Here is a 22,979-nt window from a genome sequence, read left to right on the forward strand (position 1 = left end):
ATTGTATTTTTCATTTTATTAAATTAAAATTCCACATTTAATGTGTAAGGTAATATAGGTATTTATTAGAAAAAATTTATATACGTAATGTATTCAATACATTAAAGTTTCATTAATTTTAATAATTCAAATTTTTCCCATTTTTCTTATAAATTCAAACTTTTCAAATTGTTAAAATTTTATATTTATTTCTTTAATTAAACCCATATAATATATGGGTCTCACACCTAGTTATGAATATTCGAATATGTGATATCCAAAATATGTAATTAGTATTATGTAAATCAAACTTAATTTCGATTGTTTATGCCATTATATAACCAAAGAAGTTTTATAATATATAAAAGACAAATAAAAAATAAAAGTTCTATACCCATCGTTATACACGTGTAATTAATGACATACACTGAAACCTGATTACAGAGGACCGAATCTGCATGCCGAGAAAACTGACGAATTTCACTCCGCCATTTGATAATGCTTCAAATCATATGAACAACGTAACTCTACTATCGATCTGTAGTAATTAATTAATAATAATCACGAAGGAGTTCACCAACCTGCATCGATCGATGTCTCGTGATCCGAAATCAATCCAACAATTTTGCCCTAACGAAGACGACGATCTAAACCATAGCAGATCTTCGATTAGTGTAACGAACGGAGAAGGATTTGGAAAGAATCTCAGGCTCCGATTCACTGTTCCATTGCAATCCTTGGTCGAAATTCTGCATGTACGTATACTCATCGTAAGGAACTTGATGATGAACCGATGAAGATCTAACCATCAATCTCTTTTTCTCTCTCTTCAATTTCTTCCACCACACTTTCCACACAGATTGAGAGGCGCCACCTGGCTGGGTGGCGGAGTTCACCGTCTCAAGGTGGTTGTAAGTGCGATCTGGTTTGACCGATTTGCTGCGCCATTTCTTCATATCCATGCTGGATTTTGGTTGGTGGTTTAGTGAGGACTGAATGTTTTACATCTTTATATTACTGTAAGTAAAGTAACTACTATATAGTATATAAATTATGGATATGGTCAGAATTAATACGCAGCCTTAGGCAAAAGGTCAACAATTCAGCCAATAGTCAAACATATATAGTATTATTTTAATTTGCCGAAATTGCAATCTGCTGCATTCTTTTGACACATTCGCTCTCTGGTTTTGGATAAATGGGGCTGTTTTTTCCTTATTATATTAAAAAAACGTGTTTACAAATGAAATAAAGTTGGAATATAATAAGTTACTTTTAAGCAAAATTACAAAAATAGTCTTTAAAATTTTGTTCAATTTTGACCAGTTGAATCTATAGTCTAATAATCCTATAGATAGATCCTAAAGAAGAGAAAAACACAAAATGTATGAGAAATAATAAACAACTCCCGGGCTTTTTTTTTTTTTTCATTAAGCATATTTGAAAAGAATCACACAACTTATAATACGTTTTCATTTTGGAACAACAAAAGACTTGTTTAAAGTTATAAAAACAAAAGATAAAAATCCTGCAGGCGTTGACATGCACGCACTTGATGTATTGGGTCCGATTGTTGACACTATACACCCTTACACTTCCTCCCTCCACCAACAACACCCCTTCATCTTTGTTTCCTTTTAAAGGAAAAGCCCAAAGTAGATTTTCCTTTTTGCCTGTACATAATCTTAAAAAGTTTTTTATATTCCATAACCGCACAACAAAAACTCTACATCTTTTTCACCGCCTTCCCAACCAACCGCACCCCTGTGGCAAAACCGTAAATAACCACATCAGGTGGAAATTTTTATATTAGCAATACAGGCAATGTACTTTATTTGTTACCCATAATATCAACATACTTTTAGTTTTCCATTGAAAACTCTATAAAAGTCCTTATATTTTGGCCTCATAATCGATTTAGTCCTTATATGTTTTTTTAATTCAGTTAAGTCACAAAAACTATAGCAATTTTTGACCCGTTCATCCCACTTTCAAAACTTATACTTTTGACCCAGATCTTAAATTTTATTACAAATTTGGTCCAAAACTTTACACTTTTGGCCCAGAATTCAAATTTCATTACGAATTCATCCTAAATTGTTAATTTTGTTCTATTCATACAAAAATGGGTTTTTATATAGAAAAAAGAAGGTTTTTACGTGAATGTTTTTTTGTATAAATATGATTTTATACGGCAAAAAAAACATATTCGAAACAAAATTTTGAAAAAAAAAACTAAATTTAGGATGAATTCATAATAACATTTTGAAATTTGGTCCAAAAGTGTAAATTTTGGACCAAACATGTAATAAAATATAAAATCTTGGCCAAAAGTGTAAATTTTGAAAGGTAAAACCAGGTAAAAGGATGAAAATGAATACAATTGCGGGGTTTTGGGACTTAATTGAATAAAAAAAAACATATAAGGATTAAATTGATTATGAGGCCAAAATATAAGGAGTTTTCCCATAGTAGAAATATTACCCATATTGGTATTGTCAGTGAAAAATTGTAAGTTACATATAATATAGGTGTTTCTTTTTCACTTAATACAGAAAAAATGAGTTAATAAAATAACAGTATGACAAAGTAAACACTTTGAGAGAGAAACATACGAATAGAATTTTGTTTCTTGAGATTTTCAAGATACAGTTCTTCCATAACAGATGGATGCTATGTACAAATTCTTGGACCATTTCTCCTGTGGATACATACAAAAACACACAACAAAAAGTCAAAAATAAAAACTTTTTTTTAGTTTTTAATTTGTATAATTAAGAAAAAAAAATACCTTGACATGGGTACTAGGAAAAGCAGATGTCCGAAGAGTTTCTTGAGTGACATCTTGTGATCTCTTCTTTGTTGTACTGAGAATGAAGGCTGCTTGATCTTCTGTTGCTGCTGCTGCTGTAATTCTGTACCCGTTTTCCCATCTTCTGTGAATTCCTTCACTTGGATACAGAAAATCCAGCTCAACCACCTGTTTTTTTTTTAAAATGTTAAAGAGTCTTGTTTGTTTGGATGGAACTGGAATTGGAATTGGAATCACCAAGGAATGGAATCAATCAACCATTCCATTCCTTCTCAATTCCATCATACCAAAAACACTACTAAAGTTTCATTCATAACACAAGAATTTAATAAAATAATAATAATACCTGATTAGAGTAAGTTGCATCACGAGACATGACAATACCCCATCGACTACCAGCAGTTGTCATTGAAGTTACCAAAAACCCTTCTTTCCATTTTTTATTAATCCACTTAAATGGAAATACATCACTCACTTTATACGATTGTTGCGTGTATGTCGTCCCTAAAAAAACCAAGTTACAAAAATTTAAAAAAAAATCATCATAAAGGGCAAAATCGTAAATACCCAGCATCCAAAATTATAAAAAAGAAAACTTACCCTTTGACATTACCACCAATGCACTACCATTAGTCGCCCCAGCAAGTGATGTGATGTAATAATTCTTCTCCCATTGCTCCATAATCCATTCCTTCAATAAACAAACATAAAAATATAAAATATTTATATTATATATTGAAAAAAAAAAAAGAAAAAAAAATGTTACCTTGTGTAAGAAAACAGGGGAGAGCTCATAGACTTGTGAAGTGAACCCTGTCCCAGCATCCATAACAATGGCCCACAAATTTGATGCAGAAGCAACACAACTAATATTCAAACCATCATTCTTCCCTTTTTCAACGTGTTGATGAAGTCTTGAATCCATTACATTGTAGTAATACCTATGTTTACATATGTCAACAAACATCATTTAAACTTTTTACTATATATTTGGTTTTTCTTCAACATCCTAAAATGGAAATTTTCTTTTTTTAATGTGTAACACTTACCTTTGTTTCATGGGAGTTCTTGAAGTATAAATAGAAATCCATTGAGTTGCAGGAGTGCCTAGACGTATTTTCTTCCTAGGTTGAGCATCATCTTCCAAATCAATAAGTAATCTTCCCCTCTTTTGTCCCACCTATTAAGTTTAGATTAAAGAATCATAAAAAAAAAAAATAAAAAAAAAAAAAAAAAAAAAAAAAGAGTAAATATTTAAAGAGCAAATCACAAGGAATAACATTGAAATTGTACCTTTAAGGCACCATCTATTCTGATTGGGCGTAAAGATGCACTTGAAACTAAGCAGTTTTCAAAGAGACCAATGAGCTTCAAGTAATTTGGTTCTTCATCAAATTTCATATTTGTCACAGTTTCAAGGAATAGTTTGAAAGGCGATGGACAAAGGTAACAAAGAATATCGGGAGAAGTTGCCATCTTTTTTTTACAAACAAGAAACCCTTTGTTTTCTCCCTGAAATTATACAACTTTAATCATTAGGTTCAACGATAAAGTTATAAAAGAGAAATCAAGATTGAAACGTTGAAAACATTAGATGAAACCTAAATATCAAAAGCACCCCAACTTTCAAGAATGGAAAGAAGGTGATTTGGGGAATCTTGAAATAATTTGCTTAAACTTAGGGGATATTCAAAGCATCCAACTTTAGGAAATTTCGATTTTAGGAAGCAAATCCAAATTCTAAAGAACAAAATTCCCTAAAAAGGAAAAAACTTAGAAGTTGATAAACTTTAGGAAAGAAGTCGCAATGAAACCTTTCCATGGAAGCCTTAAATCAATTATATTGAAAGACAAATTACTCAACATTTAAACTTCAAGTGCCTTGGCATGTAACCAGAGTATGAAAATCTTGAAACAGTTCAATAAGAAAAACAAAAACACCCAACTATCATATATTTGCACTATGAAAATCCACAAAATGGAAAGAACACAAGTTCGGGAATCTTATAAATGATTTCTTCAAAAGCACCAAGCTTTATAAAATTTCCTATTTTAGAAACAAAATCCCAATTGGGTTCAACAACAAAGAATATAAAGAGAAAAAGTAAAAGAGTTTAGAAGTTGACAAATTTAGGGAAAAGCTCTCAAAGAAACCATGCCATGAAAGCCCCTAATCATATAACCTTAGTATGAAAACCTAGAAAAATTTAAAACCACAAAAGCACCCAACTTTGAAGATTGCATAAAAGTAAAACCCATAAAATGGAAAGAACATAACTTTACGAATCTTGAAATGATTTATTTAAAAGTTAAAACCGAAGAAATCCAAAACACCTTTAAAGAAAACAATACCCAATTGTAAAAAATTTTAAAAACAAACTCACAATAAAACCCTGCCATGGAAGCTTTCCTCTTAAGAGAAATATTAATGTATAAGCCAAAGATTCAAGATCATCTCTTCGGCTTCCTGTTCTCCCTAAATGTGCATGCACACTTGCATAACGCACTGTTCCCCTATAAATTTATATAAAAAAAAAATTAAAAATTAAAAATATATAAACTTATTTAAGCCAAGAAAAACATCTAAAACCAAGAATGTACCTGAAAACATCAGGCTTTTGGTCATAATCAACATGATTACCAGATGATGTGTCCCTCCATTTTGAAGCTAAAATATAAAAATATTAAGCCATAATAATATTTTTAAAATGTTAAATAGAGTAGGAGAAATACGTACCTAAACCAAGATCAACTAAATATAATTTCTTCTCATTAGGTGTTCCAGGTTGACCGAGTAAAAAGTTTTCTGGCTTCACATCTCCATGAACAAAACTATAAAAAAGTAAAAACAATTTATTGTAACATATTTTGATAATAAAGAAAGAATATAAAGTACTTGTCTAAAATCTTAAATTTACGTGGATACCCTCGTAAATGAAGCTGCTCTAGGATCGATAAAGCTTCCACTGCTATACAAGCAACCATTTCTTCAGAGAGACTGTTAAAATGAAGAAATAAAATAAACTTTATACAACTTTAAAAACAAAAAAGAAAAATAAAAATTAAAACAAGATTTGATTTATTCACATACATTTGGTTGCTAGAGTTCCAAACATCCCATAAACTCGGGCCTAATTTGTCCATAACCTAGATAAAAGAAAAGTAGTATGTATTAAGCATCAATGATGAGAATGAAAAGGGCATTTACGTCTTTTGCACCCCTAATGGAAGATTACTCACAAGTATATAATAGTCTCCTTGGCGACCTTTATGATGCACCATTGGAACTCCATAACACCCATTAAGAGTACTTCAAGAAAAAAAAAAAAAAGTAATTAGCATTTTATAAAACATTTTAAATCTTTTAAAACAAATCAAAACATCATTCACCTGTAAACTTGCCACTCATAAGGAGGTCCATAACTACACCCCTTCCCATTTCGATGCTCTAACTTTAAAGCAACCTAAAAATTCTCAACATGTCAATAATAAACAAATTTTCAACAACTAACAATAATTTTTAAAAAAAATATATATAAATTTATAAAATTATACCTCAAGAGCATCGGGCCCCGTGTTCCCTGAGCCACCACTAACCCTTCTCCCTACATAAACTTGTCCAAATCCTCCTTTACCGAGTTTTCTTTCTAATTTATAAGCAGGAGAATTCCCAACTTGAACCTAAAACCCAAAATTATATAAAAAAAAAAACAAAAAAGTTCAAAAATATAAGTATATAACCACTTTCCTTACTATTACTTCATTTCATTTTCAATCAAAAACATAAAAGTTTCCGACTTTTTTCCAAATCAAACCATTTTGACAAGTTATATAAGTTCAAAATGGTTAGACATGTCTAAAACTTTATGGCCGTAATATTTCATAAAACAAATGACTAAAATACCCTTTCAGGAAGAGGGCTTGTGCTTCCTTCATCTTCTGCATCATTAGCAGCTAACTTTTCAGCACTTTTACCAACAACTAATGGATTATTATTACAAACTCCAACATCAAGATTTAAGTGGGCCCGACCGACACCTGTACCAAATAGTTCAGGGTTTTTATCCTCTGTTGCTCGGGTCCCACGACCTCTGCCAGCTGGCCTAGGCATTGGGTACGGGTATGCGGGGCCCACTGGACCTGAACCAACACCAGCAGCAGGTGCTTTTTGTGCCTGAGCTTTGCCTCGCCGGGTCCCACGACGTGGTGTTGGAGCTAAAATAGGGGCATTTTCGTCAATATTATTATTATTATTGTTATTGTTATTAGCTTTTTTGGCTTGGCGAACTCCACGTCTCAAATCCGGCATCTTCTTCCATGCACAAATAAAGATCCTCCAACCCCACTAAAGAAATGCCTATAAAACCTGATAAAGATTCAAGAAATCAAATTTATATTCACAATTTTACATAAATTAAACAACTTTTTAACACCCTTTTTATCAGTTTAAGTATCAGAATCGGTATAAGAGCATTGATTTAAGTGAACTAGGTTAAAATCTTGAAAACTGATTGCTCAAAGAATGTGTATTTTTTTTTTCTTTCTATAGGAAGCTTCAATAGGGTTATATTGGAATGTTGTATCTAATTGTTTTAATGAAAGTTGATTTTTTGTTTAATGTGACTTCCTTTTACGGGAATACAACCATTTTAGAGATGTGATTCGAATAAAGAGGAAATAAGTGAAATGTTATGAATGAAATTCATATATAGAAGTTGAACATCTGTAATTAAATGAATGTGAATAGTTTTTGATACTAGTTATCAGCAAAAAAAAGTGTTGATTAAGAATTTAAGATCATTCTTTCTGCATTTACATTCGGAGAATTCATCAAAAGTTGTTTGTTTTGTTAAAATGATGGTCTTTTTAGTTCTGTGTGAAATAATTGACTGTCTATTTGTCTGTTTGCAGTGAAAAGGGGAAATTGATGATTTAAAACAATAATCACTTGAAGAATAACTTAATTTCAATCTGCTAAAACCACAGTAAATGTGTTGTATGACAAAGTTAATGTGAATTTACTTGGTAATCGGGAAAAACAAGAACAAATTCTTTTTTTGATGATCTGATAAATCGGATAGAAGAACAAAGGCAACCCCAAATTTTGCTATTGAGTAACCCAACATCTATCAGTTGTAAGATCACTTTTGAATACAATCTACAAACTTAAAGAGCGAAGATGAGATCAATTGATACACCATCAACAATGATCATCGGATAACACAAAATTGATCAAAACAGTTGAGATACCCAAAAGAAAGAAGCAAAAAACATACATCGTAAATGCAGAAACGTCAGATTCAAAGACAGACAGATACACAGTAGAATCAGAAACAGCAAAAGACAATCTGAATTTTCAGGGATAAAGATTATACCTTTGGGTAAACAATCAAGTGCCCAGATGATCGATTGAAAAAGGGGCTGTTAAGATTGAATCGAAGAGATTGAAATCTCGATGAAAGATATTATGTTTGGATTTGTAAATTTCATGAAGAGGGGAGGTCGGTAAGTCGAAGGGGGTTTGCGGTGGATGTGTGTGTGTGTCTGTGTGGCGCATGGAAAGACGGTGTAAGGTACGTATGGGCGTAGGATAGCATCCTCTGTCTCTATGACACCATGGTTGTGTTTATCAATGACAATGGCTATGTGCTGGTGCGGATTCGCCCTTAGATTTAATGGGGCCTCGTACTCGTATCTTCACGCTTGTTAATGGCAAATGGGCTCCTCTTCACCCTGTTCAAGTTTTGTGTGGGCTCTTTGATAATTCTTGCTTCTGAATAGATTCAGTCATCAATCAGATTACAAAAGTTTTAGGTCGACTTTTGTAATTCTGTAAATTGTAATTGGTACTATTGCTTATACAAATGAAATGAAATTAAGGAGAATCATATGTTTATTTATTACATAGAAATAAAGTTATATACTTTTCTAATCCCTTCTTTTGGATTCCTTTTTTAGTTATGAAACAAATGATGTTTATGTTCTATTTCTTAATAGGATGAAATAATATACAGCTAAAATTTTATTTTTATTTAGATAGATTTTAATTATATTAATGTTTATAAAAAATTCAAATCCAAAACTATAATTAAATTATTATTTGTTATATTTTGAAAGAAAAAATCAAAAGTGTTTGTTCTTCTCATTTTTTTTACTTTTATATCGAGTTTTTAGAGTTATTTGTTCAATTTACGTTTTTTTTATAAACTATATATGATTTTATCTAAAAGAATATCATTAAACCTGTTTAAAACTTTATATTTGTTTTAAAAAAAGTAAAACTTGTTTTTATTTTTATTTTTTTCATGTTTTTTATAACTCGTTATATTTTTTTGTACAACCTTTTCCAATCTTTTTATTATATATTCTATTTACTCTTTTCATGTGTTGCTTTTTTTTTTGTAACAGTTCATGTTTAGCTCATTTATTTCGATAAATTACTATTATATCGAAATAAAAATAAAAAATTACTAATATAATTTTTATTCTATTTATTTTCTTATTTAGCAAATTGTATCCATACAAAAGTAAATTCCATCGCATTTTTAAAGTAATATTTTAGGTAAATTACATTAACACTTGTAGGAAAATTTTATCATGTTTGACACACTTAGTTTTTCACATATGTGTTTTGTTATAGATGAAAAAAGGTATAAATGCACACTTATTATGGATTAAAACCAAAACACTGTCTTCCAAAACTACAAAATGCGAGTTTTAATATGGTTATTTTTTTCTGTTCATATGGCTTTGAAGGTTCGTTTACAGTGACTCCAATGTATGATGTATAACCTCATGTTTACAAGGGGATTAGTCAGGATGCGCATAAGCCAAACGGAACACCTTTGTTAGAGAGACCCTTTCTATAAAAAATAAAATAAAATAAAAAACAGTTTCTAAGAAAGACATCAAATTCAAGTTTTGCAACCCACAAAATTCAATTAAAATCATAATTTAAGCTCCGGTTTTTTTACTGTTTAAACTTTAAACGGTTTGTAACCTAATAATGATTTAGATTTAGTATACGGTAATTACATTTTCTTAAAACTAACTTAAATACACTAAATGGAAAAGGATTGTGGGTCAAAATCAAAAGTGTATTAATTCTTAAATGACTTATTTAAAACTCACCCGAAAAAAAAAATCTAAATAAACTGAAGTTAAAATTTCTTTTTTAAACATAATGTAACAATATGGAAGAAACAGACTCCCCCATAAAATAAAAACTAGGAACTACGATACAACAACCCAACAAACATCATTCCATTTCCCAGAATTGGTGAAATCTTGATCAACAACGAAATGGCTAAAGAGGAGAGGTTTATTGGATCGAGGAACCACAAGCACAAGATTCATCCTCTACAATAAGAAAGGTGAAAACATTGGATCCCACCAAATCGAGTTTACTCATTCCTGCCCTCATGGAGGGTAAAATCAAATCAAATTCTTCTTCTTCTTCTTCTTTTGTCGTCTTTAATTTTCGGTTTTTATGCATGATAACTCATAACGATGATAGATGGGTGGAGCACGACCCTATGGAGATTCTCGAAAGTGTGAGAATATGTGTATCAAAGACCATAGACAAAGCCACCGCTAATGGATACAACATTGACAATGGACTTAAAGCAATCGGAATCACGAATCAGAGAGAAACCACCGCTGTTTGGAGAAATCCACCGGAATTCCTCTTTACAATGCAATCGTCTGGATGGATATACGAACCAGCTCCATTTGCAGGTTCCTTCTCATCATCTCTTCCCAAATATTTTTTTTACAATTCGGATCCTTGAATAACAATAGTAAAAAATCATCCCTTTTTAAAACCGGATATGATTTTTTATTAGTGAATTAGAGAAAAAGTTTTCACGTGGAAGAACCCATTTTCTGGAAACATGTGGGTTGCCAATAAGCACGTATTTCAGTGCGATGAAACTGTTATGGCTTCTAGAGAATGTGAAGAAGGTGAAAGAAGCTGCAGAAAAAGGCGACGCATTGTTTGGAACCATTGATTCCTGGTTAATCTGGAACTTAACCGGAGGCATAAAAAACGACATCCATGTCACCGACGTGTCAAACGCATCCCGAACAATGCTTATGAACATCAAAACCTTAAATTGGGACAAACTCTGAAACATCCCAAAAACACAGTCTGAAAAATTTGTTTAATTTAGTAATAAAACCGTAGTCAATAAACCTCATATAGAAATCATAAGCGATGTATCTCAAAATATTATAACAACTGTCAAGTATATCAGAGTATAAACATCCTAGGATGAACAAATAGTGTGTGCAATGCAATCTTCCGAGCTCCTCTTTTGAAAACTGGGTACCTGAAACCAAAACTGAAAACTGTAAGCACAAAGCTTAGTGAGTCTCCCCCAAGATACCACATACCATACACATAATCACATATGTATATATTGGGCCCTGCCCGACATCGGACCGAAGTCCGGAATATCTCGGGCCCCACCCGGCTTCAGACCGATGTCCGGAATATCTTGGGCCCCGCCCAGTACATCGGGCCCCGCCCGGCATCAGACCGAAGTCCGGAATAACTTGGGCCCCGCCCACTGCATCGGGCCCCGCCCGGCATCAGACCGAATTCCGAAATAAACTGAACATAGCATAACATATAACATAATCACATATATTGTGTCAGGCTTGCCCGACATGCTACACATAACAAAACATGCATGAATCACCAAGACATCAAGCATCCATAACTACTTATCGGGATGGCCCCGACATCGGACCGAAGTCCATAAAACATAACATATAACATGTAAGCTAAACAACTGCATTAGGCCCCGCCCGACATCAGACCGAAGTCCGGAACACATAACATATAACATGTAAGTTAAACCACTTCATCGGCCCCCGCCCGGTACTACTAACATCTAAACGGGCCAGCATTGTGGCTTTAGACCCGCTCCTACTAGAAGAGGACTCACCTCACACTGCTGAAGTCCCGCAGACTCAATCCCACACTGCTGAAGTCCCGCAGTCTCGACCCCAGCTCCTAGATGACAGATTCCCGATCTGTCAACATCAAAATAACACCCAATTAATAATTGGGTTCCACTACAAAACTATAATTACATACTTTGGATAATCACTACATTACCCCAAGCTTGGCTTACCCAAGCCCAAGGTCCAAACCATAGGCCCAAAGTCAACTAGGGATCAAAGCCCAACATATGGCCCAATTTTCCAAATTGGGCCCAATCCTTCATTAGGGCCTTACCCTAAAGCCCAACTAAATATTCTAGTCCATAATCATTCTTGGATGGCCCATTATTAGCCCAATTACCAATTACCCAAATGAAAAGCCCAACTCAAGGCCCATGTGATATTAAGGTTTCACATAAAATCATAATTAGGGTTAAGTGTTTCTCACTTAACCCATTAAGGGCTTAACCCACTAAGGACTTAATCCATTAAGTACTTAATCCATTAAGTCCATTATTGCTTAGACTACTTCATGCCAATGATTATTATTTAATATTTCACTTATTAAATAATTCTCGTGTGTGTCCTGGTAATTTCTCAAATATTAGGATTTTCTCAATTAGCCCATTAAGGACTTAGTCCATTAAGTCCTTTACTCTACTAGATAAATGGCATGGAATAGTTTGGGCTTAATTCACAATCCAATCCCAATGGCCCAAAAGTGGGTCCAATAAGTCCAAGGCCCAAATACTCATAATTAGGGTTTTTCACCCAAACATGGCCCAATAGGCCCAAAGCTAACCCTTAAGCCCATTAGGGTTTTGCTAAGTTCATTAGGGTTTTTGCTAGGGGGGCACCACCCACTACCGCCTCGAGTAGTGGTGGTCAATGGCGGCTCACGGCGGCGGCCACCACCCTAAGGTGGTGGTTTTCCATTCCTTTTCATTAATCTTTTGGAAATTACAATTACAATGCTTTATATACACACACACAAACTAACTAACACACACACACACAACCACCCTAGTGGTGGCCGGCGGTGGTACAAGGCGGCAGCCACCACCTCACGGTGGTGGTGGTGGCTCTTTTCTCAACTTTTCCGATTAGACAAAACACACACATCCCACACACTAACGATAGAACTACAGCCCCACACACGTTTCTTATTTGCACTAAGCACCCAGCCACCCACCTGGTGGCTCACGGCGGTCCGGCAGCAGCAACAACAAGGCGTCCAACACCAACAACAACTGCACGTCGGCGGTCACGACGTTTGACAGCCTCCCACGACGGTTCGTGACTCCTCACCAGCAAATGCACACGCCAGCAAGTCTTTGCTTAGACAACGAACTCAAACTCACCCGTAACATACATAACACGTTCATTATCATGGCGACAGTCGGGTGGTCGGAAACTACAGCGACAAGGAATAGCCGCATGGCGGCGGCTGCAATACATGGGACGACAAAAGAACGAGAGATAAAAGAATTCGTCATTACCGGAGAAGAATGGAAAAGAACAACGAGCGGGTACAACAATGCTGAGAGTCACCGCGTCTAGCGTTGTTCCGATCGTTCACATCCCGCACAAGTCGTTCACGGCTTAAAATCCGGTCTCGGTGGTCCTTGTCGCTCACAGCATCGCCGGCAGATGGTGGTTGTTGGTGGCTTCTGACCTCCATGATGATGATGGTGTGGCAACAGGAGTCCAGAAGGGAAAGGTGGTGATCGACGGAGGGGATACAAGGGGGGTTGCGGCTGCTAAGGCAACTAGGGTTAGGGTTCCCGTAGAATGATGGGTATATATACCCTGGTTTCTTTCAACTTTCCATATAATACACTTCCAGCCCTCCCCTCCTTTATTCCTTTCAAAATAAATCCATATTTTACACTTTTAACCCTGCCTTCAGAAATCTTTACAAACTGAATCCAAAACTTACATTTTAAGCCCTGATTCTATGATTTCCTTTCATAATAAATCCCTAACTTACCATTAAACCCTTAACTTTTAAAATTCTTCACCAATTTGTCAGGGACTTACCTTTATTAATTTATTTAAATAAAAGGGTGTTACAAACTCACATTAGAAACTCTCAAATTTCCTTCATCCATCCTCCCAAAGATCATCAGCAACTTTGAGGTCATCGATCGCGTCGGAAAAGGATGGTGGTTCACCGGAGTTCTGATTTCCGGTTGTTTAGGCGACCAACACGCAGCAATGCTAGGGCAAGCCTGTAAAAAAAGGCATGTGAAATGCACTTATAGGAACGGCGCTTTCATACTCTTGAACACCGGTGAGGAAGTAATCAAATCGCAACATGGGTTATTGACGACTTTAGCCTTCAAGCTCGGGAAGCATGCGCCCACAAACTATGCCCTAGAAGGTTCAATCGCCATCGTCGGAGCTGCGGTGCAATGGCTGAGGGACATTCTTGGAATTTTAAGCAGTACAAAAGAGATTGAAGATTTAGCTTCAAATGTAACGACCCGTCTCCGGTATGATATTTCCTTGGTATTTATTTTGGAAGTTTTGCAAGAGAGACTCGGTGAGTTCATAGCCTGACTCGTCGAGTAGGGTCGGGATTTCGAGCACGTGTTAGCTGGCGACTCGGCGAGTCCATATTCCGTCTGGGAGAAACCCTAAATCCTCGGGTTGCCCACTATTTAAGCCACCTTATAGCCCCCAATCTCGCCTCCTTCACCCTCAAAAGCTGTGAGAAAACCCTAATTCGTTCTTGAGTGATTCTAAGTGATTTTGTGTGCTATTGTGAAGGCTTGAAGAAGGAGAAGAAGAAAGGAGCAAGGAGAAGGAGTTCAGAGCAGAGATTCAAGGGAAAGCAAGAGCTATTTGAGGTATTCTTCCGTTTTCCCTCTCTTTTATGCCTTAAAACCCTTTCTAGATCTTGATAATGCTTTTCTCAAAGCTTTATGTTGTTATGGAAGATCTCTTTGATAGGTTTTGAGCATTCTAACACTTCCTAAGTGTACATGCAACCCTAATAACCTTGGATCTATGTTTGTCTAATTATCATGCAAAGTTGAATTCCAAGGTTATATTCCTATCTAGCATACATGGGGAACAATTTTAACTTGAATCATAGATAGAATAACTTACCTTGTTGTTGCTTGTGTTCCTTGAAACCTTGTGAGCCTAGCACCCCAAGTGTGATGCCTCAAATGCTTCACACAACACCAAATGCTCTTGGAAAGGCTCTTGAGATAACACACACTTCTCAAAATCGGCCAAGCCCTCTAGTTTCTTAGTCTTCAACTTGTGTAGCCAATTTTGTGGAGAATGGGACTCTTATATAGTGTTGGCACATCTAGGGTTACACCATGTAAACCCTAATGTGTCATGACTCTTCATTTCCATGACCCATGGGTTTGTAACTCCCATGGAGCATCCATGGAGCATCCTATGGGTAGAACCCAACTTGATAATCCATGGAGCCTCTTAGCCCACTATACAAGATATGGATGATTTACATAATCAACCCATATATTTAATTAGTTATCCTTTGATCACTTAATTAATTCCAAATTAATTCTTTGATCAACTAATTAAATAATATTATTAATATATTAGAACTTATAATATATTAATAATCTCCAAGTGTTATTTCTCTCATTTAGTCTATCCAATTGCATGGTGCCATGCAACCCAAATGGACCATGCCGGGTCGGGTCAAGTACAAGCCCGAAATAGTTATGGACTTAGACACCTTATCTGATGATACCCTCTTTGCCACGAGGTGTCCTTCTTCGATCCGATGTCTAAAGAAATGGTATTTTCTGTCGATGTGTCTGGATCTCCCGTGATCCCTTGGTTCCTTGGCTAAGACAACAACACTTTCACTATCACAGAAAATTTCCATTGGCTCTTTAATAGCTGGTACAACTCCAAGGTCTCCAATGAAGTTCTTCAGCCATATCGCCTCCTTTGCTGCTTCACTAGCTGCAATATACTCTGATTCACAAGTAGAATCTGCCACTGTCTCTTGCTTGGAACTCTTCCAAGAAATTGCTCCTCCGTTTAGGGTAAAGACCCAGCCCGACTGAGAGCGGAAATTATCCCTATCAGTCTGGAAGCTAGCATCACTATACCCAACAACTCTCAAGTCATCACTCCCACCGAGGGTAAGGACCCAGTCCTTAGTCCTTCGTAGGTACTTGAGGATATTCTTTACCGCAATCCAGTGTGCCTTGCCAGAGTTCGCCTGATACCTGCTAACCATGCTCAAGGCAAAAGCTACATCGGGTCGAGTACACGTCATAGCATACATGATCGATCCTACAGCCGAAGCATAAGGTGTTCGACTCATTTCTGCTATCTCAGCCTCAGTGCTAGGGCTTTGTGTCTTACTCAATCTGGTGTTACTCTGGATGGGTAACTCTCCTTTCTTGGAATCCTGCATGCTGAATCTCTTCAGCACCTTATCCAAGTAGGTACTCTGACTAAGTCCAATTAGTCTTTTACTCCGATCTCTCAAGATTCTTATCCCTAGAATATAGGCAGCTTCACCAAGGTCCTTCATAGCGAAACACTTCCCAAGCCAGGACTTTACTTCCTGCAGGGTTGGAATGTCGTTTCCTATGAGTAGTATGTCATCCACATACAATACCAAAAAGCTAACTATACTCCCACTAGCCTTGACATACACACAAGATTCATCTTCACTCCTAGAAAAGCCAAATTCCTTGACCTTTTCATCAAAGCAAAGATTCCATCTGCGAGGTGCTTGCTTCAATCCATAAATGGATTTCTCAAGCTTACACACTCTATTAGGGTACTCGTTGCTGACAAAACCCTCTGGCTGACTCATGTAAACATCTTCAGCCAACTTTCCATTAAGGAAAGCGGTTTTGACATCCATTTGCCATATTTCATAGTCATGAAATGCAGCTATGGCTAACAGAACCCGAATAGACTTAATCTTGGCTACTGGAGAAAAGGTCTCATCATAATCCACTCCAGGAATTTGAGAGAAGCCCTTTGCAACCAGTCTAGCCTTATAAGTGTGTACTTTACCATCCATGTCGGTCTTCTTCTTGAAGACCCATTTGCACCCTACTGTCTTACGACCTGGTACATTTTCAACCAAGTTCCAAACTTGATTGTCATACATGGATTGTATCTCGCTATCCATAGCCTCTTTCCATTTAGCAGACTCGGGGCCTGCCATGGCTTCCTCGTAGCTGTTAGGGTCATCTTGACTTACTAGTGTACCATCACTAATAAGTGTCTCACCTTCTGCAGTAATATGGAATCCATAGTAATGTTCAGGTGCACTCCTAACTCTCGTGGAACGTCTCAGAGGTACAAATTTGTCAATTGACTCAACAGGAGTTTCCTCCTCAAGTTGAGGGCTAGAGTTTGAAGTTCCTTCACCGCTTGATTCTTGAATTTCTTCAAGATCAATTTGCCTCCCACTGTCTCCTTGGCTTATAAACTCTCTTTCTCGAAAGACTCCTCTTCTTGCTACAAAGACCACATTGTCACTAGGTCTGTAGAAGAGATAACCAAAGGATTTCTATGGGTAACCGATGAAAATACACCTCTCGCTTCGAGGTTCGAGCTTATCATCAGTCTCGCGTCTCACGAAAGCCTCGCAACCCCAAATCTTGATGTGGTCTAGTTTAGGTACTTTACCAGTCCACATCTCGTGAGGAGTTTTGGCAACTTTCTTTGTAGGGACTAGATTAAGAATATGGGCGGTAGTCTCCAAGGCATACCCCCAGAATGAGATTGGTAGCGTAGCTCGACTCATCATGGAACGAACCATATCTAGCAAGGTTCGATTACGCCTCTCAGCCACACCATTCAACTGTGGTGTCCTGGGAGGTGTCAATTGTGAGACTATCCCACATTCCCTTAGATAGTCGAGGAACTCTGAACTAAGATACTCACCACCACGATCGGATCGAAGCATCTTAATGTTCCTGCCCAATTGATTCTCGACTTCCTGTTTAAATTCCTTAAACCTCTCGAAAGTCTCTGACTTATGCTTGATCAAGTAGACATATCCATATCTACTATAATCATCAGTAAAAGTCAAATAATAACGATTAGCATCCCTTGTGGCATGTTTGAATGGTCCACACACATCCGTGTGTATAAGGTCCAACAAACCTTCACCCCTCTCACACGAACCTGTGAAGGGAGACTTTGTCATTTTTCCAAGTAAGCATGATTCACAACTATCATCTGACTTTAGGTCAAACGACTCCAAGACTCCATCCTTTTGGAGTTGGCCTATGCGTTTCTTGCTTATATGTCCAAGACGACAATGCCATAATGATGCTTTATCCAAGTTATTATTAGTAGAATCAATACACAAAACATTATTTCCTAAGTTATCTACAACAGATACGGCTTCATACACACCATCACAAGGTAATGCTTTAAAATAAAGAACATTATTAAAGAAAGCATCAATAGAACCAACTTCATTATTAAATGAAAAGGTAAACCCTTGTTTGTACAAAGCATGAAAGGAAATAATATTTCTTGCCATTCCTGGCGAATAACAACACTTATTCAGATCTAAACTAAACCCACTACTTAGCGATAAAGTATAAACTCCAATCTTGGTAACAGGTATAGCTTTCCTATTCCCCATGATCAAGTTTATCCTTCCTTGCTCCACATTCTCACTTCTTCTTAGTCCCTGCAAGTCACAACAAATGTGAATACCACAACCGGTATCAAGGACCCAAGAATTAGAATGGGGTGAGTTATTAGAAATGATAGTGTAAATACCTGCATGGTTGGGTTTAACTTTCCCATCCTTCACATCTTGCTGGTATTTTGGGCAGTTCCGCTTCCAATGAGCTTTTTCATGGCAATAGAAGCATTCAGCCTCTTTTGGGTCAGAAGAAGGAGTAATGAAACCTTTCTTGGTTCCACTTGAAGAAGAGCCATCAAGGGTCCGAGCCTTGGTATCCTTCGAGGACCTCTTTCTCTTCCTCCATCGATTCTTCCCAATTGCCAAAACCGGAGTAGAGTTTTGAGTAGGAGTGATAGCAACCGACTTCCCCTTAAGACCTGATTCTGCGGTCTTGAGAAGTCCCTGAAGTTTGCTGAGGGTGACTTCTTCCTTGTTCATGTGATATGTCATGCGGAATTGATCATAGCACGATGGTAAGGAATGCAAAATAATATCTATTGCAAGATCCTCCGGGAAGTTCACATTAAGCTTCAGCAAACGATCCACATACCTTTGCATTTTCTGCATGTGGCTCGTGACGGATTCCCCGTCCTTCATCATGGTTGTTATCATGGAGCAGATGATTTCATACCTCTCTTGTCTTGCACTTTGATGGTATCTTTCCATCAAATCTTGGTGCATGTCATAAGGGTAGAAATCCTCATAAGACTTTTGGAGTTCCGCTGTCATCGTGGCCGTCATGATGCAAGCCACTTTCGTAGCATCCCTTTCATGTGCCCGAAATTCAGCGATCTCCTGAGGAGTTGCAGTGGACTCATCAATCTCCTTAAGCTCCTTGTCAAGGACATATTCTTTGTCCTCGTAGCGGGTAATCATCCTGATGTTTCTGATCCACTCATTGAAGTTGGATCCATCAAAGGTGACTTTCCCACACAAGTTCATAAGGGTAAAAGAGCCATTAGGATTAGAGCCAGAAGCATTGTCGAAAGACATCTGAAGGAAAGAGGACAAGATTAGTTTAGATATAAGAGAGTCCTTAATAAAACACCCAAATGTAATATTAAGGCTAGGATCCAATCACAATATAATATAACTTAGAAGAGGTATGCCGTAATCTAAGCTATATCATATTTGAAAGGTAGGTGAATGACGATTCACCAATTTCCACCACGAAAACCGCAATATTTTAGTATTAGGTTTTTGAATGGTTCTTAGAAATTCCTAGATTCTTTGAGATTCAATGAACTTTTTCAAAGGCATGTTTCAATCTCGAGTGTGCCCTCCAAGTTTTGTGACTGGGATACCGAGGATCACAAAACGAGGTGTGAAGTAACCATGCAAATCACTTGGTACCCTTAAAGTTTATCACTCAATCGATGTGCCGGTTAACCACACACGCTCCATCGATACTATAATAAACCCTAAGTCACCCTTTACCTACCTTGTTAAGTCCAAGTTAGTGTGCCGGTTAACCACACACGCTCCACCAATGACTTAATCAAAGTGTAAAGTGTAATTTCATGGAATAGCACCTTATTCACATTTTTCCTAAAGTAACTAAGATTGGGAATTTAATAAAACATTTAGTTACTTTATAATATTCATCATACTTTGAATGAGAATTAATAAGTCCTTGTCTTACCCGTTCGGCTAACGACCCTCCACCGATCAAGCAAGCGGTGGGTGAGAGTGGACACCCATTAAGTCACCATTTTATAGGCAACAACCTTATACCCACCTTATAGACCGGCTTCGTGAATGAGGCGTACTAGCGGTAAGACGACTTTGTTCTTATACATATACATATATATAATTATTAAATCATAATAATATAAGTATAAGGGTTGAATTTTAACTTTTAAAATTCTAGGGGTTGGAACTAAAGTTTTAACTTAACTTTACTTGTTCCAAAACTTGAGGGCAAGTTTTGTAAACTTTCAAAACTTTTCATTTCTTGTAACTTATGAGTTTAATAGAGTAATAAAATGAGGACTTTTCATTTTTCCTAACTCTTGTGTTCTTTTAATGGTTTTTAATCCAAGAGACTTTTGGTTTTTCCATAACTTGAGGACAAGTTATGGACTCCATTAAAACACATTATGATCATGAATTAATCTACCACATAGGTTACAAATAATTCCTATGATCATCTAAACATCATAAGAACAAGAATATGAATATGAACACTTTCAAGAATCAAAATCACATTTAATATTTGTAACTTTGATAACTAGTTGTTGTAAATGAGTTAGAAAAGACATTACACCTTCTAAAACAAGTTTTCAAGTACCAAAACATTTTAGGGTAATGATTCTAATCCATTTCCAGCAACTCAAGTCGAAATTCTGCACTCTGTCGACCCTACTCGCCGAGTGCATAAACCTACTCGCCGAGTAGGTTGAAGATACACATGAACTCGACGAGTCCTCCCCATGGACTCGCCGAGTCCATCAGTCAGACAGCAGAATTTTCGACTTTCTTCAACTTTTAAGCACAAATAACAAACAAACAAGCCTAGGCTTTGATACCACTGATGGGTTTTGAGCATTCTAACACTTCCTAAGTGTACATGCAACCCTAATAACCTTGGATCTATGTTTGTCTAATTATCATGCAAAGTTGAATTCCAAGGTTATATTCCTATCTAGCATACATGGGGAACAATTTTAACTTGAATCATAGATAGAATAACTTACCTTGTTGTTGCTTGTGTTCCTTGAAACCTTGTGAGCCTAGCACCCCAAGTGTGATGCCTCAAATGCTTCACACAACACCAAATGCTCTTGGAAAGGCTCTTGAGATAACACACACTTCTCAAAATCGGCCAAGCCCTCTAGTTTCTTAGTCTTCAACTTGTGTAGCCAATTTTGTGGAGAATGGGACTCTTATATAGTGTTGGCACATCTAGGGTTACACCATGTAAACCCTAATGTGTCATGACTCTTCATTTCCATGACCCATGGGTTTGTAACTCCCATGGAGCATCCATGGAGCATCCTATGGGTAGAACCCAACTTGATAATCCATGGAGCCTCTTAGCCCACTATACAAGATATGGATGATTTACATAATCAACCCATATATTTAATTAGTTATCCTTTGATCACTTAATTAATTCCAAATTAATTCTTTGATCAACTAATTAAATAATATTATTAATATATTAGAACTTATAATATATTAATAATCTCCAAGTGTTATTTCTCTCATTTAGTCTATCCAATTGCATGGTGCCATGCAACCCAAATGGACCATGCCGGGTCGGGTCAAGTACAAGCCCGAAATAGTTATGGACTTAGACACCTTATCCAACACTCTTATGCCGAGATAACCTTAGATCTGTTCATTTAGGAGTTGTAGAGCCCAGATCTATTGCCTTTATGGAGCTATTTTGCATATTAACCCTAGATCTACCCCTTTTAAGCATCTTTTAGCCTTTATTCCCTTGTTCATGCGTTTGTACACGTAAAGTTGGAAACTTTACGTGGTAAATCAGCTTATTGGACTCAGATCTATCATTTGTATGTATTAGATTCGAGTAGAATCGAATGTAGAATAGTTGCATGGCAGTGACTCGGCGAGTCGCAAGAACGACTCGGCGAGTCCTCGATTTCTTCCTTTTTGAGCGGTGTCGAGTGGGACCAGTGAGTAGTGGAGTGGACTCAGCGAGTTTGAGGGTAGACTCAGTAATGGAGGGACTCGGCGAGTTGTTCATACAACTCGGCGAGTCCAAGGCAATCTTCTTAAGCTCAAGAACAACTCGTCGAGCTGTTCATATGACTCGGCGAGTCGGATGAAGATTGTCTGAGTGCTTGGATCGAATGAGTACTCGTCGAGTCGATGCCATACTCGACGAGTAGCAGCGAGTAGGGTCGAGGAGTGAGAATAGGGACTCGGCGAGTTGGCGGCCCAACTCGGCGAGTCAGGTCAACTGTGGGTTGACTTTGACCGAGAGTTGACTTTGTCTGAGAGTTGACTTTGACCAAGGGTAAAAGAGTCATTTTACCCAGTGCAGTGTTTAGTATTTGATTGAGTGTGTTTATGGACTTGTAGCCGGGGAAGTACCGGAGCAGCAGCAGTTAGCCCTTAGAGCTATTCACTCAGCAGCCAGTTCACGAGGTGAGTTCCCTTTCAGTAGGAACGGGTCTAAGGCCACAACGCCGGCCTGTTTAGCTAGCAGTAGTATCCGGATTGTTATCCGATGCAGTAGTTAGCACGTTTGATGCCTTCGTGGCTCAGACAGGATTATGTGTGTTCATGTTAAGTGATACGTTTATGTTATGATCAGTCAGCTTCGGACTTCGGCCCGATGTCAGCTTCGAACTTCGGTTCGATGTAGGGGACAAGGTCCCAGTCAGCTTCGGACTTCGGTCCGATGTCAGCTTCGAACTTCGGTTCGATGTAGGGGACACGGTCCCAGTCAGCTTCGGACTTCGGTCCGATGTCAGCTTCGAACTTCGGTTCGATGTAGGGGACACGGTCCCAGTCAGCTTCGGACTTCGGTCCGATGTCAGCTTCGGTCACCGGTCCGATGTAGGGGACAAGGTCGCAGTCAGTCAGCTTCAGACTCCG

At 37.2% G+C, this 22,979-nt stretch overlaps 1 protein-coding gene and 1 pseudogene across 1 annotated transcript; one reads left to right on the forward strand and one right to left on the reverse strand.

Annotated features, from left to right (window-relative positions):
* Positions 1-1,365: 1,365 nt before the first annotated feature.
* Positions 1,366-8,500, reverse strand: LOC111899224 (casein kinase 1-like protein HD16). Its single transcript, XM_023895090.3, has 18 exons — positions 8,167-8,500; positions 6,696-7,157; positions 6,347-6,472; positions 6,182-6,255; positions 6,032-6,101; positions 5,883-5,938; positions 5,718-5,789; positions 5,529-5,623; positions 5,393-5,459; positions 5,176-5,305; positions 4,085-4,303; positions 3,841-3,971; positions 3,558-3,732; positions 3,392-3,482; positions 3,138-3,295; positions 2,771-2,959; positions 2,595-2,680; positions 1,366-1,743 (listed from the first exon to the last, which is right to left on the reverse strand). The coding sequence occupies exons 2-17, from the start codon at positions 7,098-7,100 to the stop codon at positions 2,621-2,623; spliced, it is 2,118 nt and encodes a 705-aa protein (XP_023750858.1). The 5' UTR covers positions 7,101-7,157; positions 8,167-8,500; the 3' UTR covers positions 1,366-1,743; positions 2,595-2,620.
* Positions 8,501-10,115: 1,615 nt separating this feature from the next.
* The window catches only part of LOC111899244 (glycerol kinase-like), a 61,936-nt pseudogene continuing 49,072 nt past the window's right edge, over positions 10,116-22,979 (forward strand).

Source organism: Lactuca sativa, chromosome 8 (genome assembly GCF_002870075.4).
Source record: "Lactuca sativa cultivar Salinas chromosome 8, Lsat_Salinas_v11, whole genome shotgun sequence".
Classification (NCBI taxonomy): Eukaryota; Viridiplantae; Streptophyta; class Magnoliopsida; order Asterales; family Asteraceae; genus Lactuca; species Lactuca sativa.

Coding starts and splice junctions, on each gene's coding strand:
- LOC111899224 (XM_023895090.3), bottom strand. CDS start 7,100: ATGCCGGATTTGAGACGTGGAGTTCGCCAAGCCAAAAAAGCTAATAAC. Junction 3,972..4,084: donor GAATAGATGGTGCCTTAAAG/GTACAATTTCAA, acceptor TAAACTTAATAG/GTGGGACAAAAGAGGGGAAG. Junction 3,483..3,557: donor CCCCTGTTTTCTTACACAAG/GTAACATTTTTT, acceptor TGTTTATTGAAG/GAATGGATTATGGAGCAATG.